Source organism: Periplaneta americana, chromosome 6 (genome assembly GCF_040183065.1).
Source record: "Periplaneta americana isolate PAMFEO1 chromosome 6, P.americana_PAMFEO1_priV1, whole genome shotgun sequence".
In the NCBI taxonomy this organism is placed as follows: Eukaryota; Metazoa; Arthropoda; class Insecta; order Blattodea; family Blattidae; genus Periplaneta; species Periplaneta americana.
The window spans coordinates 18957461-18975551 of NC_091122.1; the positions used below are offsets into that span (position 1 = coordinate 18957461).

The 18091-nt window shown below is 31.9% G+C and overlaps 1 protein-coding gene and 1 long non-coding RNA gene across 6 annotated transcripts in view; one reads left to right on the plus strand and one right to left on the minus strand.

The window, feature by feature from the left end:
- The window catches only part of LOC138701093 (sodium/glucose cotransporter 4-like), a 147065-nt gene extending 133129 nt beyond the window's left edge, over nt 1-13936 (plus strand). For 2 of the 5 annotated variants that reach the window (XM_069827668.1, XM_069827669.1), the window contains one exon: nt 1415-13936. In XM_069827668.1, coding sequence (XP_069683769.1) covers nt 1415-1600 — 186 coding nt within the window. In that variant the 3' untranslated portion in view covers nt 1601-13936. The remainder of the gene's footprint in view (nt 1-1414) is intronic. The other 3 variants (XR_011332438.1, XR_011332439.1, XR_011332441.1) reach the window with 3 other exon arrangements.
- The window catches only part of LOC138701095 (uncharacterized), a 64407-nt gene extending 47058 nt beyond the window's left edge, over nt 1-17349 (minus strand). Inside the window, exon 1 of the long non-coding RNA XR_011332442.1 lies at nt 15962-17349. This is a non-coding gene — a long non-coding RNA (uncharacterized lncRNA). The remainder of the gene's footprint in view (nt 1-15961) is intronic.
- Nucleotides 17350-18091: the final 742 nt, after the last annotated feature.

Here is an 18091-nt window from a genome sequence, read left to right on the forward strand (position 1 = left end):
CTAATATGAGTCCATTTCAAATTTGGTTAGGCTTTGTTTCAGAGCTCCTCATTATGTTAGTATAATTGGCATTTATATTCCATATACTCAAAGAAATGCTGTAATAAACATATATTTATATCAAAAAGACCATTATATAAACTGCTGTCTATCTTAGCATAGTTTATGCTAATTGTCCCATGAAATATACATTTCATGAGGATAATATTCACAATGTTCTTATTTATATGAGATAATACTGTATTTCATATTTCGTGACGTCATGTGATGAGGAAGATTCATGCTTCATTAATGAAAACTTTGAGGAAGATGTGGCACTAACATTTTATGTGTGTAATCAGTGATAACCAGACAGCGGATTTTGGTCCTGATATTGAATGTTAGGTTCCATCAATTGCAGGAAGGTCATTAAACTCATAGCTACGATCCCTCCATATGCCAAAGGACCTGATGTCTTATTGCTGTGTAGGGACCGAAAATCCACTGTCTGGTGATAACATATTAATATATGTTATGTTGTTATACAAGTTATAAATTATCAATCTTGTGTTTTACACAGAATTTATTGTATTTTGCAGGTATCATTAAGTATGTAGTTTGATTTATATGTTCAAGTGGTATTAATCTTACATATACGGTATTTTGCTGATACACTATTGAAAATTCATTACAGTACTTCCATATTTCATCTCTGTTTTGTGTAGAGGTTTTTAAATATAAATCACATGGTAAAACTTTCAGTTTTCTACATTAGGGAATGATATTAGAGGCCATTTTCAGTAACTGAACCATTCCAAATGTCTCAGAATTATTATCTTATTTTCGCTGTAGGTAACTTAATATAATCGCGTTGTTGGTGTATGTAGGCCCTAAATTATTTTGAGAAATCATTGTGAAGTCGCTCATTTTAAAAGTGAAATCTAGAAAAGAAAAAAAATTGCCTTATGTCGGATTTTAAAAGGGTTAGTTTAAATTATGATAGTTTAGTTTGATGTGTAGCACTCTAATTTATAGATTGACATTAATTACATTGTAACATCTGTGAAGGTAATATGACTGTAGCCTATCTGATGCTTTCCACCTCTGTTGAGTTTTCTCAAAAAGTCCCCCCCCCCCCAGCTTCTATAACCTGTATACATACAATGCATGTACGCCTAACTGTAAATAACAATGTACAGTAACTGTAAAGTTTCTAACTTCTACAGATTCGTAATTTTTATCGTTTTGAAGTCAACCATGTAGTGTTTTTCATTCATAGATTCTTTTTGTGATTAGATGAAAGCCTATTTCAATGAAAACTTTTGTATTTAACATTAATATTGTCCATATAAGTTTCTAGATTTAACCTATTATATAGGTAATTAAATTAATAAATGAAATTACGAATACTGATACATGGTATTGTATTTCCCAGGTCAACACATTGGAACAAACACCACGCGATAAGATGATTCTTAATACATGCCTGGCAGTAATCATAACCGTGGCAATTTCACTCTACGCCTTCTTCTCAGTCAGCCCACTGTCAGCAGAGGAGACTGAATACCTGAGGATGGAAGCTTATAACCGCTCTCTCTATCACACCAACTCCACCAGCTAGGAAATGGTGTATGAGAATGCTCTACTTGTAGATTTATATGGATAACCACAACCAAACTGGTAACTATTTCATCATCAATTTGTTCGTTTATGCTGACTTATTTACATCTTGTCTTGTTATGACTGCACAGTTTCTATAATGCAAGCTTCAGGATTAAAACATCCATTTTAATAAGACATGAGATGTTCTGGAATGATTTTAATTAAGGTTGGAAAATAATATTCATAAATAGGTACTGAATTATAATGCCAATCCTAGGGATAGAATGAGAATCGCCAAATTTGAAAGTTTTATGTGTACAGAACTTGATGTAAATGAGTGCAGTAAGTAGTGTGCGATTATGTTCTTCTTCCTTGCTTACATTTACATGAAAATATAAGAGACTATTTTAATTTTTTCATACATCTTAACCAATAAAATATTTTTCTCTAGCAAACAGTTGATTTAGACTTGTAGGTAGGTTACTGTACATATTTCGTGATATATAAAATTCATCCTACTTTTACATTTCATAAAATCAAAATCTCAGCTTCAATTTGCGCCCTTTCCTCAATCTCGTTCTTGGATATCAAACTTTGATCATATTTCAATAGATGGTACCGGTAGCCTATTCATTTACAAACTACATTACTATTTTCTTCATTCATGTTTAACCTATGTGTCATCTGACATCACACCATTTCATTTCACTAATATTATGGAAATTCTGCATAAGTAGGCAGTTCTGAGTTAATATATATTGACATTTTACATGGTCTTGCAACCGTTATATTACTAAGAATCAAAGATTGCTTTTATTTGGCCCTGCTTGTACATTGAGTACAATCATATACCGGTAACTCGTGTTCTTAACATTGATTTTGTGAGGCTATTGTTAATGCAAAATTATCTTTGGTTCCTTTGTTGCACTCTCTGCTAGATCAATTCTTTGTTCATTGTAGGATGAACAATCTTTTGTGAAAATAGCTTCAATGTTGTTTCAATTTCTATTAAATTTACTAATTTGTTTATTTATATTAAATTTCCTTAATTTTCCCCAGGACTAATATGATGTGAATTCCACACAACGTGAAAAAGCACACACACAAGAAGCGTGTTCATTCTAGAACATCTCAAGTTTTAAGGGGAGAAAAAGACTTAATGTAATACAGTAGTAGAACCTCTTTTTAACCAATCTCTGTAAGCGTCCTTTGTAAGTGGTAAATTGCACAAATTACCGTACATAATAGAAATTTATTTTTGAGAGAGTATGATTATTACAAGCTGCATTTAAATTTACTGGTAAGCATTACCTCACCTTTTGACAGATTGATGACATCTGAAAAATATTAATTTTCTCTTCCCTTAAATGAGGGTTTTCATTTAATATGATCAAGAAAGGGCTGACAGTAGAAATTAAAACATCCTCAGGTCATTTAATTGCATTGTAATTATATATTCTTAATACTCATTAAATCTACTACCTATTAGCTAACACCCATTAATAATAAACTTCATAAACATACAATATGATATTTTCACAATATCACAATATATTTTTAAATACTGTAATTAAATTTATTTAACTTCAGCATGGATTATTATTGATCAAGATATCAGTATGTACTATCTATCAAGATACTGATCGCAGTGTACAAACTGCTTCTAAAGCCACTTATACATTCCATGTGTATCATTCCCGGATAAATCGATTCACAGGTAGATATTGCACAGAAAATTATTGCACAGTATGTTTGGAACAGGTTCTATATTTCTCTAAAACGGGTTTATATATTCGCAAATCCAATCACATCTATTTCTTAGAAGCAATGTGAGGTTCCTTAAAAGCGAGAAACAATTACACTGTTTTATGGTAGTTCTGCCTGAACTTCCGAAATCATTTCTTTAAATTGGAAATGTTAAAACGAGGTTTTACTGTATGTTATAATTTGTTTCATTATGAGTTAAATGAAGATTTCAATGTTTTGTTTAAACATACTCTCATATTCTTTAATGTATGCTTCCTTATTTTAAGTGGTAAATTGTACAAACTGCATAATAGAGAATTTATTTTTGAGAGAGTGTGATTATTACAAGCTACATTTAATTTTACATATTATCTTATCTTTTGACAGATTGATGTCATCTGAAAATATTAACTAAATCATTATAACAAGTTGCTTTGTAGGTTTATACAACTAGGAGTCAAATCATCTATATTTTTATATTATGAATAAATTTCATATTCTGTAGTATCTACGGATTAATTTAAATATGTTTCCATTCCAGCATAAACGAACAAAATTCGAAAGTCACATGACCTCAAATGTGAACCAGGGTGCTCAAAATATTAAGTTTTCACACAAAAGCTACAACATATAATAATATGTTCACAATCTGCGTGTCTCCCTTCCAATGTTATGTGGATACTATGTACCCACAACTAACTGCAGAATATAATTAGTAGGAAATCCTGTAAATGAATAGCCAATTGCTTATTGCTTGATATCCTCAATGCATCTTATATTGCAGAAGAACGATTAAAGTTATTATCTAGGAACCACGAAAGGAGAAGGATTTACAACTGAAAAACGTAATTTAATAAAAAAAATCTGAATAATAGTAAGAACGAGAATGTCTATTTATATAAAACTGAATACATTTTTTTACTGACATTAACCAACATATCTGTAAAAGTCAGAAAAGATAAAAATATATCAGTACAACATATCTTATATTCAAAGAATTCAACACACCTAAAGTAACAACGGTACTACATTACTTTGTCACCTGTATGTTATCAGATTTCAAACTAGACTGAGGAATGCCATTTCTAGTATTTTTCTATATATTCTTCACTTAGTGGTTTCTGGATTATAAAATGAAGTGACATTTTGTAAGTATTTCGTCTTTACTGCTCCATATGTTGGTTAATTCCAGTATAATTCATACACCATAGCTAAAGCGATTGTGTTTCATGCATTCAGAAGCTCATGTGAAAAGTAAAATACAGTATTAAATTGTGTCCATAAATACTTAATGGCTAGTAGGCTGTTTAATTAGTAATTACTATGTTTTCATGTAGTATTCAAATCTACTACTTATTTTAAAAAAAATCTGTTTAATTAGAAGCATTTCGATATAGCTTAGTTATATTACAATACATAAAAACATTAAAAGTTTTTTTTTTTTATTTAGCCTACTATAACAATAAACTGATATGAAAGGAAGCAATGGTGACAAGTCTCACTTCGTTTCACAAAAATTATATAATTTCGAAGGGAATAACCTAATTTAAGATTCTATGTCTTCTGTATAAATTGTAATCAATCCAATTTTTTAATAATCTGCAATATTAATAATGTGCGCTGAAGAATCAAGAAAATGGTATTTTGGAGCAAGTCATTTCACATTTCCAAAACAAAAAAGACTGTTTCTGCATGAATCTAATCAAGAAGTTGCTCAGATAGGCTTTCATGTAGTATTTATCTATACAGTACCGAAAATCCCAAGACACTTTCACTGTATTGTAAATAATGTTGTACTGATAATAATTAATGAACGAAATATGCAAGTCACTATGACGGCAATATAAAACTAAGTTGATTTTTAAAATCACATAGTTCTCAAAAATGACCATCATATCTATTTCTTAACGTTTCATAACTTACACGCAAGTATTTTTTTTTTTATAGTTGCAGGTTGTTTTTACAATGAGCTTCCAATATGCATGATTCTAAAGAATGTTTGAGATATTAATGATACAGTTACAGATTAACTATACATTAAGTAAGCTCAATTAAAATAATTGTATATATCTTTCTTTTCACTCAATCACAAACTCGAAAAGTTTGGTTGTCCAATTAAATTATCTAAATTTAAAATACAATAATTACTTTTTCGACAGAATTTATAATTAATCACAAAATGTGTTGATGAGTACATGAACAGTACTAAATTTATTGAATACTGAGCAAATAAGTGAAACTGCAGACCATTTGATTTACTACATAAATACAACAATAAAGTTTCCCATCATTTTAACTTCTTATTGTTGTTGCTGAAAGTTTTAATGATCTCAGGAAAGAATGTTGGCTTTCATTTTGAAAGTCTTTGGCCGAGATACTATAAAAAAATGTAATTGACAGTTTACTTACAAATTGCAATACACATTAAAACCTCTCTGGAAATACATTACAGTCACTTATATCATTGTATTGAATGCACAAATTGACGTGGCTTACTGCCTGTTATATTAGTCCCATTGCATTATATACAACACTAATAAAATTGTATAGGTATTACCTGTGATATTCATAAGACCAAAAAGGATAATACAGTATGCTGGAAAATTAACTGAAAATTCTTATTCATTCATTAGTTCATTACTACTTTACAAGCTTAGGAGTAATTTTGGAATTCATATTCTCACCAATGTGTACGTTAACTACCGGCACTACAATCTTGTAACTCGAATTGGGTGCACAACGAAAGAAACTAATACTAGTAACAGAGTATATTTTGTATGTATTTACCGTTTTGATGGCAAATATCAACTGAGACACCATATTCTAAAGACATTCTCTAGCCAGACAAAAATATATTAATAATATAAATCATATGTCATTAAAGAAACAAAAGAAAGAGAGGTATATAAGTTACATCACTTAGGCCTATAGGAAGTTCTAGAGCTCAATTGAATAAAGAAAGGTTTGAAAAGATATTACAGAGTGACAGCGCTAGCATACAGGATTATTTTAAAAAAAAAAAAAAAAAAAAAAAAAAAAAAAAAAAAAAAAAACATTGAAATGTTCGTATGTAATGTCTTGGAAACAGATTTCTTATTTTCAGTTGTGAAATTCTCATAAATTTTATATTCTATAAACAATACAAAATATGGAGACAGTATTAAATTATATCGGAGACACTGAAACAGGTTGTGAGATGAAAGGGATGTCCTTTTCGTTGTTCATAAAAACTGTGAATGATGGTTTTATTTCCTATATCCATATAACATGTTTTTGTAGCTTTATATACTTATGGCAATGCAATATTAAATGCATTGCTTTCTCCTTCTAGTATTAGCTTTATTTTTTTTATTGTTTTGCATATTTGTTTATTTACGATTTAAGTATTTTTAAAGCCATAAATATTATGAAGTGGCACATGCATGTTAAAAAATATCTGGCATCCAGAATCATATGTACAAAATAATGTTTCTGTAAGTTTTGTAGCTTAAAGATAAAATATAGATGCTTGAATCTCAGTTCTGTTTTAAGAGGAGGAATAAGACTAAATATCTATCTTTCAACCTAGTACCTACACCAGACAAACACCAGATGTAAGTTAAATGAGAAGTTAACATGCTTCATACTAGTACTTAAAATCCGAACATGAACTAATAATGAAATACCTGTACTTATGGCAATATCTTACAGATCATTTTTTGTCCTTTGTTATCAGCTTGATTGTTCGAATGAATTGGTAGTACATTCCCTTGAACCCTTGAATTTAAGCTATAATAATGTTATTTACTTAAAATGATATACTATTATATCGAGTAAAATAAAATTAAAGACTGATTCATAACTTATAAGTTAAGAGTTTTACACCATACATCAGACACTTTAAATGCCATAATTGTTATCTATAGCATTCTTTAAATTAAAATATAGTAATCATTCTAATATATATCTGGAATTCACATTCACTGCAAGTGTTACATGGTTCTTGTGCAAGCTGATATACAGCAATGCATAACCTATTCAAATTCACCTGGTTCACATGTGTACAAGTAATTAACTCCTTATGCCAGAAAAGTTAAAGAGAGTAGCTAGCTGTTAAATTGTATAGCCTACATAAGAAATAAAATTTAGATTCAATCATCCAGTGCTCTCTGCATCATACTGTAGGCCTACATATCTTCTTTCTGATGATTTTCATGACAGCAATTTCTTGATCTCATAACTAGGATAACACAGAGCAACTACGAAATAAAATAAATATAGTAAGTACAGTTTTGTATCACCACCCAAAATCTCACTACTAAAATTCTTGACAATACAAATGAAAGAAGTGATATTCTGGACCTCTCTGCTTGAAATTATAATTTTACAGTACCGGTATGTATAATAAGAATAACCTCTAGCTATTTATGTTAATATTTTTATTATAACAAATTAAGATTTCAGGAGTCTTATCCGTAAATATAAAATTATGCAACCACAGAGCTTGTAAGAGAAATGTCGAAAATTATTACATCATATTATTACTAGGCATTACGTAAAATAAGCTCTGTTTTAGACTGATGAAATTTAAGTCCCAACATCCTCGTATATTGAGTTGATGCATTTCTGTCTAAAGAAATAAATTTTCACCACCATTTGTTTTATTTAATAAATGGTTTTCTTCTTTTTTTTATCAGTACTCCATGATAACTTCACATAATAAAATTCTCTACATGCTGATCTAAGTCCTTCCACAATCTAACTGAAAATCACATGAGTATTCAAACTTTAACATTGTAGATGAACTATGGTACCCAAAACTGTTATTCAAACTGTTGATTGTAAAAATATCAATTTACTGCTATCCTTTCACAACAATGACAAGAAAGAGAGTGATAAACATTATGCTTCTTTCTCAGAGTGTGTGGCTGCTAGATCTTTTCTGTGATGTCAGTATGACATTAAACTCTAAACATAGCAATTTCTCTACAATCAGTTGATCCAAAGGACATAAGTCACAATGTCTGTTTAATTATTGTCATTATTCAGGTTTTCATATTACACTGAACACTTTTCAGAGGTCAAGCTCTATAAATAGACTGATGCAGATGGTTTCTCTTGATGCTTACATTTTTAGCAAGTAAAATAAAAAAATCTAGAGACAAAGTAAAATGTAAAATTAATATAATACTATAATGATTAATTGAAACTGCGTACATTCGCAAAAGATATTATTAGATCCTAGTATATAACTTATAAACTTCGATGACAAAACACAGTGATGGAGAGATAATAAGTCACAGGCATGAGTTCTGAAATGGAACTTCCTAGCACATCATGTATATGAAATGTTAGATTGTAACATTCATAGAATAATGGGCTTTTAAAAAAGTTGATACCGCTACTTTATTACAACTCGAAAAATGTTCTATTTTTTCCTTGCAAACAAATTTTGTTTAAGAAGTACTTACAACAGTACTACTATTTCTAGGGTGACCACCCAACTTGTTTTGAGCTGAAAAGTCTACCCTGCAAATATATTGTGTTATCCTTTCATTTCATCCGAAAATAGAAGTTTCAGTTGTAAGCCTGCTGAAAAAAAGTCTTGCAGCAATCGTTATGTAATAATGAATTCTATTCATATGTTACGTACTTAACATCACAGTCTCAACAGAGATGGAAAAAAAGAATCTATTATATTAGCACTGGATACAGGTACGTGCTTCACATACCAGTCCTGTACTTTTCATGTCATTATTAAAATTTTGAGTTAGTCAAAAGTTTTTATGTCTGTATTTACCAATATTGCTTGTTATGCGTGCAGTGTGACTTAATGTTTCTATTTTACATTATACTCTGATAATTTAGGAGTTCAAAGCATAATATTCATCATCCACTTCTCGTGTCCTTCTTTCGGAAGAGCGATTCAAAATATGCCTCCATTCGTCTCTGTCCTCCCAAGTTTTTTCCTGTTTATTTCATCCCACTTGTATCCCCATTCTTGTAAGTTCTTCTGAATTTGATCAATCAATCTTTAGCGTGGTCTTGCCATTGGTCGTCTTCCTTTCACTTTTAAATTTAATATTCTCTTTGGCAGCCTTTCCCTTTCCATTCTGTTAAGATGCCTAAACCATGTAATATCTTATTTTCTAATTGTGTTGTTAATTTTTCAACCTTCAGAGTTTCCCTGATTATGCCTTTTCGTATCCTCTCTCTTCGAGTCTTCTGTACAGTGCTTTGCAGGGTTTTCATCTCTGTCAAAGCACAATATTATTCTTCTATAGTAATTTTCACTTGCTCCTTTACTTGGAATACTTTAAGAACTCAGTACCGGTACTTAACTATGTCCTTATTCAGAAATGGCGCCAGTAAGAGAGCTCTGTGGACCAGTATCACGGTATTTAACCTGTGGCTATCCTTTCTCCCTCAGTTCCCAGTCCCACAAATATTACGTGCAGCTAGAAACTGATTCTGAACATTTTAAAGTCAACTTATTCATTATCATATTCATCTCTTCCAGACAATTGTTAGGCCATGTGGCCATTAGTCTCAATTAGTTTAATTTAATTTCTTTGCCAATTGAAGGTCTGCCTCTTGGATGGTAATGCAGGAGTAGTTTTGGGATAATTACTTTAATTACTGTACATTACCGTGTAATTCCCTCCCTTTTTTCCTTAAAATCTTGGTCGAAAAACACCAAAGGGGGAGAATTATGCTAGTATTTTTTGTGAAGGGGTGTATTAAGTGGTCTAAGTGTTTATAAACGTAAATATAATTTGTTAATTATTTCATTATTGATATTGACTCTAATCTCTGATTCTTTTCTATGGCGAGAAAAGTGAGGGATAATGAACACATGCACAAACAAATAAATGCCGATATACAAAACAAAAATAATATATTAAATTAATATATACCTATTTAAAATAAAAACATGTCACATACCTAAATTCCTTTAAAATAATTGAATAAATACTGCAGAATTACAAACAATGACCTTTCATGTTTTCTCCCCTTCTCTCCCTACATTCTGTTAGACTTGCCAGATTTTCAGAATATCAATAAAGGACACTTAACATTTTTACTTTCGAGCGACTATAGGAGTGAAAACTGAATAATACGGCTCTTGTCTCCTCTTGAAGGCCAGAGATGATTCTGTAAGCATTAGCTTAAAAATGACTGGAATCTATATTCGAATTAATTAAGAGATTTATTTATACTATGAGTTAAAATTTACTTATTTCTGAGGAAAGGCCTGTTTTTTGACCTCAAGTGTGTGTAATAAAAAAAATTATCATCTTTTAATGTGAAATTTATTTTCCTATTTTATTACATCAAACAGAATACATGAAATAACAAAATCAGTCGCCTGTGAATCTTACATAACAATCATACCTATTTGTAACCTTTCTCTGCATTTATAAAAAAATACACAATTCTTAATAAGGTCATAAAAAACCCTAAGAAGTCACATTATAATTCAGTATAATTTGAATTTCACTCTTCAACACGCACAAACATTTTTTACTTCTTTCATTGTTCCATTTTGTATTTAAAATTGAAAATATTTTGCACAGACACTTGAAATGGAAATACTTAAAAAAATGAGAGGATGAAATACGGGATTTTTAAGTGTCCCTCACGATCATCACAATAGACACGATTTTTTCTCCCGAATATGGGGACATATGGCAAATCTACACTCTGTTGTCATCACTTTCATCGTACCACACTATTTTCATACACATATCTTGTTCATTTTCACTCTTTCACAACATGATGCCATCCTCAGACCCATCATTAGCACAGGAAATTCCAATTTTTCTTTAATTTCCTCAGTGATCAGCCCTATGCTTGGATTATCCAATCACACATTGTCGCTATAGACTGCTTCTAACTGTACTTGTAATGGAGTTAGGAAGAGAAGCAAAAAATAAAGAGAGATAGCAGGATCAGGTATGTAACTAACACGGCTGGGTCTTCACACTCGAAAATTTACAGGATAACAAAGAAATGCCGCAGAAAATTTTCCACCACAAACTGGTTGAAAGAAATTCAAGCATCCTTTGAGGGGAGAGAAATATGCGATATTTAATTTAATTGAAATATTTTTTATAAAAATGTTGGGAGGGAGGGTTATGTAATAAATACAGTATGATACTGTTGTACTTAGCAAACAACTTCTCCTTAACAATTGCCTCACATCTCGTATTGGCATGTTTGAACTATGTTTTTGTTTTAATATGTTAAATCTTCCTTAAATTTTACCTTCAACTTGTTTATTTTTATTTCATGTCCAGATGGTTCACAAATACAAGATTAATGAAATGCTAGTCAGTACTAATATAGGTACAGTATTAGAAAACTCTTCTTGACCGGTAATAATCTACTCCCACAACATTTCCAGTGGTATGAAGCACAAGGAAGAGGAGTAGCCTAACTTAATGACCGTATTTGCCAGTTATAAGACGCACATTTTTTAGGGAAAAAAACTTCATCATTTAATAATATAATGAATTTACAGTATTTCAAATATAAAGTAATACTTAGGTCTATTTTCATCAAATATCTCATCTAACTAGGAAAGAATATTTTTCAATCTTCGCCGTCAAAACCCAGAAATTCATCTCCAGAGCTAAATGAAGAGTCACTGAAACCTCTTCTAAACCAGAATCTGAGTCATATAACAAATTGTCCTCTGTACCATCCAGTGCATTACTAATGCCACACTTCTTAAATGATTCAACCACTGTCCCAGTTTTCACAGCATCCCATAAAGCTTTAACCCATTTACAAACTTAGTATCAGTGTATAAGATGCACCCTGCTTTTCAGACCCATTTTCGAAGAAAAAAAATGTGTATATTATATGCAGCAAATAAGGTAAATCCTGCTTATCTAAATGACCTCCACAATTAAAAATGCTGGCGTCACCAATATCTGTATACATCTCCGTTTCTTTTATGGATACCGGTATTATAACTGTGATAAAATTGAAATTTAATTACTGGTCATTATGTTTTGTAAATATATGTCCTGAATGTTATAATTATTATTTCTGATAAATTAACTTTATATTGTGTTTTCTTTAAGCTGAGTTAAAGAATGAGTTCCATGTTACTTCAAAGTTGATTTAAAAAGGAATAGAGTAAAAGAAATTAAATCTTAAACTAAAAAGTTACCGGTATTATTGTATTGTTAACATACTGTACGTAATGGAATCTTACGAATTTCAGTGGAGTAAATTTCTGTGAATATAATACACTTAAAGATACCAACACTGTCTTCAGATGTCAGTATCCAAGACTGAATTACAAAATTTACATTAGGATTGGTTCAATTAAATTTTTAGAACTTTTATAGCAAATATGTAGGGCATAAAAATGTGTTCAATGTATTAAAAATGACTTAACTGCACGTAAAGTGCATGCATGTAATTACTGGAGACATTTTCCTCTGGCAGTTGAATAATTTCTAATAAAACTGTCTTAGTCACACAAAATAATATGTGTTACAACCTAATATATTTCTTTAGAAAGTTTTGACTTGCATATTATAGATACATTTTTTCACAACAATTTTCGCGCTGTTTTATAATTAATTATATTAAAATAATGATACACTCTTTTCAAATATATAATAGGCATACTTTTCGTAGTAAAATGTCATATTTTGTTCTTTATTGTAAAAAGTTTTTTTTTTTTTTTTCGAATTATTATTATTCTCCTCAGTAAAATTGAATTAATTCATTTAACTTACTAATCAATTCTTCGAAATTATATATTCATGATACCAACTGATTTTTTTTTGTACCTATGAGTTTTTAAACTGTTAACTAAAATGTGTTACATTTAATGGAACTTGAGAGAGAAATATTTGACTACGGTACAAGTGTAGGCCTAAATAAACCTACATTTATGAAAATAAAATATTCTTTGAGAAACTTAGGAAGTTCTAAAAATACTATTTATATTAAGAAAAGATCATTGTATGAAATTTACAGAACCAGATCAAAGTAGATTCATATTTAGCATAATAACTGCACAGTCTCCTAAAAAGATTTTATGACACACAGAATAGATTGGAATTTTATATATCAGACCTGTTACAATTAAAAAGTACAGATACATTTGTAATATCCCTAAAGAAGTGATGGTATGCCATTTAAGCAACATTTCTTATTGTTGTAATATGTTTGTCTAAATAAATATTCAGTCTCAGGGTTAAAATTTGTTTTATGTCACCAGTGTCAAACTTATTGTATTCTAATATTAGAAACAAGCAGAATCTTTATATTGATCCATTCTGATCTTGCCTGGAAGTTAAGAATCAACATCATCTTAGCTCATAAAACTCTTCATATGTTTATGTTCATAATGTAAGAATGTTTAACATTATCATGACAAGTGATCTGTTTTAGAACCAGTCAAGGTCTTGCAGATATCGGTTTCAGGTCATATCTGGTGTTTTGTCAGTATTACATTGATTTTGTTATGTTATTTTATATTACTAGTAGTTACAAGTAAAATTTCATTCATTTTGTTGCCATAAATTGGTCTCTTATTGTAAGCATGTTCAGTATTAAATGTAGGAATGGCAGTAAGAATAATAAAGTAATTTTGTTCAAGTAATATCTTAATTATTATTAATATAATATAGGCCTATACCTATTCCTTTGACTCATGAAATATATCAGTAGGAAAATCCAAAAAAAAGATGTTTACAATGGATATTGTTTGTTTAATCAACTGTCCAAAGACAGGTTTGAACCTCATAAGTAACACCAATAAGGCATCACACATGAGGCAACTAGGCCAGGAGATAATGGGGTAGGGTGGCAAGTTCCTTTCCCCCTCCAATGCATACATCGCTGCTTAGCTACATATTCCACTAATCAGACTTCAGATGCATACAAACAATATTGTTCTTCCTCTGACATATCGTAAAGTGAGATGTATTGCCTGATAATATACATATCAGCCAGAACTTCATGTGCATTAAATTTATTGCATCAAATAATTTGTTTCTGATTTTAATGTTCTGTTGCAATAACTCATTTTAAATATAACTTTTACCACATGACATCAGGCTGAGAATTGTAAATCTAAATTAATGCAATTGGTAATGTCTTGCAAAATCCAAACACAATTCTTCCATTTTCATGCCATTATCTCTTCAGTTTTTTCTGTAAAATATTCTGTATTCATTTATTCTTCTTCACTGCCAAGGTGGCTCAATGCTGGAGTGCTGGACTTAGAAGGCAGGGGCCAGGTTCAAATTCCTATGTACTCTGAATTTATAACTGGAGAAGCCTATAGTCCAAGCAACACAGAGATTTTCTCCAGGTGTTCTGGTTCCCCTTTCACATCCCAACAATTTCTTCTTTCAATTAAATATATAACGGCTCTCAATAATGTATCTCGTAACTGTCATTACTCCATAGGTTTGATTTGTTCCGAGCCCTTTGTTAAAATAGCCCACAAGGAAAAATCAATAAAATAAACGCACTTTTCTAATTTAACCATCTCCTATTTTGTTGTTATTTAGTCCACTGTCCGAAGACAGGTCTGAACCTCGCAAATGATACCAAGAAGGAACCACTTATGAGGCAACTATCCCAGGAGATAATGGGGTAGGATGGCCAGTTCCTTCCCCCCAGCCCCCATTGCATACATCGCCTACTAGCTACATATTACACTAGCCAGACTTCAGATGCATACAAACAATTGTCCTTACTGTCAAGTGAGATGTATTGTCTCATAATAGATGTACGTATTAACCAGAACCTCAATCAGAGGCCTCTCCTATTTTATATTCTGCTAAATGATTGATTGAAAACATACAAATTTAGCGACTTTTGCACTCCTTGTTGGAGACTGTCAGTAATTATTATGACTTCCAAGATTTCGTGGAGGATAACATAATAGGAGAGATGAATGTTCCTTTGACATTAACTCTAACCAAAACCAAAACAAATAGCGAATTCTAAACATCATTAGCAGCACAGAAGCTCAAAGAGGCTTTAATACAATGACTGACATTGTCACTTGTGAAAGAAGTAAGCTTGCAATCTCACACTTGTATAGTTTAATGACTATTTAATTTATCGGCAAACCTATGAAAGAATTGGTTGTTGTCTCGTTTGTGCTGTCATGGTTAAGAAATTATCGCCTCACTACTTTCAGTGTGTCCTACAGCTGAGTTGAGCTCATTGGTGAATAAAATGGCAGTTTGGAACCTATTTTAAAGTTAAAATGTTTTATTATAAGTGAAGGTCCAGGGTTCGATCCCAGGTGGTGACAGGATTTTTTTCTCGTTACCGAACTTTAAGAATGGCCTCCCATAAAATTAAGTACCGGGTCTTTCCCGGGGGTAAAAGGCAGTCAGAGCGTGGTGCCAACCACACCATCTCATTCTAGTGCCGAGGTCTACCTCCATGCCCACCAAGTGCCTTCATGGCATGTTATGGGGATACCTTAAAAAAAAAAAAAAAAAAAAACATATTTCTTCCTTCCCCTACTCCGTATCTTTGTTGGCCTGCCCACTCTTTTTTTTTTTTTTTTTTTTTGCAAACCCTTCGTTAAATTATTGCCAGCACACCCCTGTGTAGAGACCAACTGGATTAGATATATATAGTCCTCTTGGTACAGACTTACCTCAGGGGAGTATGTCTGAATTGGATATTATCCATACACGCTCGGACTTCCCTCCTAGACTTATGATTCGCAAAAAAAGTCTTAAGAGGTCGTTGAAATGCAATCACTTTATTCTATACTGTTCCTTCATAGTTCTACCACAATCTAGTACTTACATAGTCACGAAGCTTAACGTGATTTTTTGCATTTCTCGCGATACAATGCTCCAAGCGGTTAGCAACTGAGACTACAAGAAACAATAAACTGTGCGATAGTAGCGATCCTAGTGGCTAGCAACTAAAGTTCAACTGTCATTGGATGCATACTCCCTACGTATTGAGCTTCGTGACTGGTTCTTTTTCATAGTAATTAGTGAGAATACTTTCTCAAATCTGTACTTTCAGAACGTGCTGCAATTTCGCTCAGAGGATTGCTTATATAAAAGGAAATCTAGAACACATGCTCGCAGTATCGTGTTTCTATGTTTACTTTTTCTCTCGCTTAATTTGGAGAGCTCTACAGTCGGAAAAAGTCAAACAGACTCTGAACTCTGGAGACTTACCTCAAGACCGAAAGTCTTGATACTTTTCGCCCATACACAAGGGGATTTGCCTGTGGATTTAGGTTTGTTCAGATTTACTTGCAGGTAGGCCCTTCATGTACTTGTTCTATTGCAACAAAAGGCAACGAACATTACTACTTGTTATATTGTAACAATGCCGAGGATTTTGGGCTGCAATGGAAACATAAAAGCAATTCACTTATTCTTGCTCTTTTAAGTGTTCTAATTCCTGAGTTCGTACCTAAAATAATTAATAAGTAATGCTATATCGTTAAGTGCCTACGTACTTACCGGCATCGAACCTGAATGCACTGCTTCCATGATGAGACTTGAGTAGACTTACATCTTCCACCATCATTGGAGACGATTTATCACTAAACGTCACAATCCGCACACAATAACGATCTTGTCAAAATTATAATTATTATTTTTCTGTTTATACAGCAAACAGCACTACAGTTCAGTAAGTACCTATCTTATTTGTCTATTCAGTTCGTATAGTGGGTACTTGCATACACCGTATTTTAATTTAAGAAATCGGTCAGAAAATCACCACTTAATATAAAAAAAAACACTAAAAAAATATCAAAGACGAAAGTTAGCTACTTCCTCGTATTAAGAAGCTCCCACAGATATTCGTACACTAGTCTTACGAATAACGCGAACTCAGGCAATTGCCAAAAACTAGAATTATTACGGACAGAAATTTTTAACGCACTTTAGCGCTTAAATTTTTCCTCTTCTCGCAAATGGTCGACTTTAAAATAGATTATCGATAATGGTCACATTGGCAATAGTCTATATATAATTAACCTATTAACCTCAAAATAGACAATAAAAATTAAAATACGCGATATTTTGTAGTAAGCATCGGCCAGGCCATCTTCCCGCAATAGAGGTCGAGCGTACATACTGTTCGAACATTACCAAGTAACCCGTACATATGTATATTTTAATTAAATTTTCAACGTTTTCTTACGATTACACTCTAACGAGTCATAACAGGAAAATATGTGCCAGAACATGGCTTAGCTGTCAACGACAGTTTCAGATTTTTCGCAGTCATGATAGCCGTGTTGGTTATGAATGTATTACGGTACAAGCAGTTAATCCGGGAATTATAATTAACAGCCGGTAATCAGTGGCAGGTTAGGTTTGTTCAGGTTTTTGGTATGCCTACAAAAAAGCATATATACAAGACATAGCAAAAACCTCAACAAACCAAACCTGTCACTGTTTCTTGATGATGTCATTGAGGTCCATCTCCATCATATTGACAACTGTCTGTCTAGTATATGCAGTCACGAAGCTTGAGATGATTTTTTTTTTGCATTTCTCGCGATACAATGCTCCAAGCGGTTAGCAACTGGGAGTACTAGGAACAATAGACCGTGCGATAGAAGCGATTCTAGTGGCTAGCAACTAAAGTTCAACTGTCACTGGATGCATATTCCTTCATGACTATGTACTAGACTGTGATATTGGCCCCTTTGACCAACATTTGGTTATTGTAAATTCGTCTTTTCATCATACTGTATTTACTTACTTATTTGTGGCTTCTAAGGAACCCAGAGGTTCATTGCCACCCT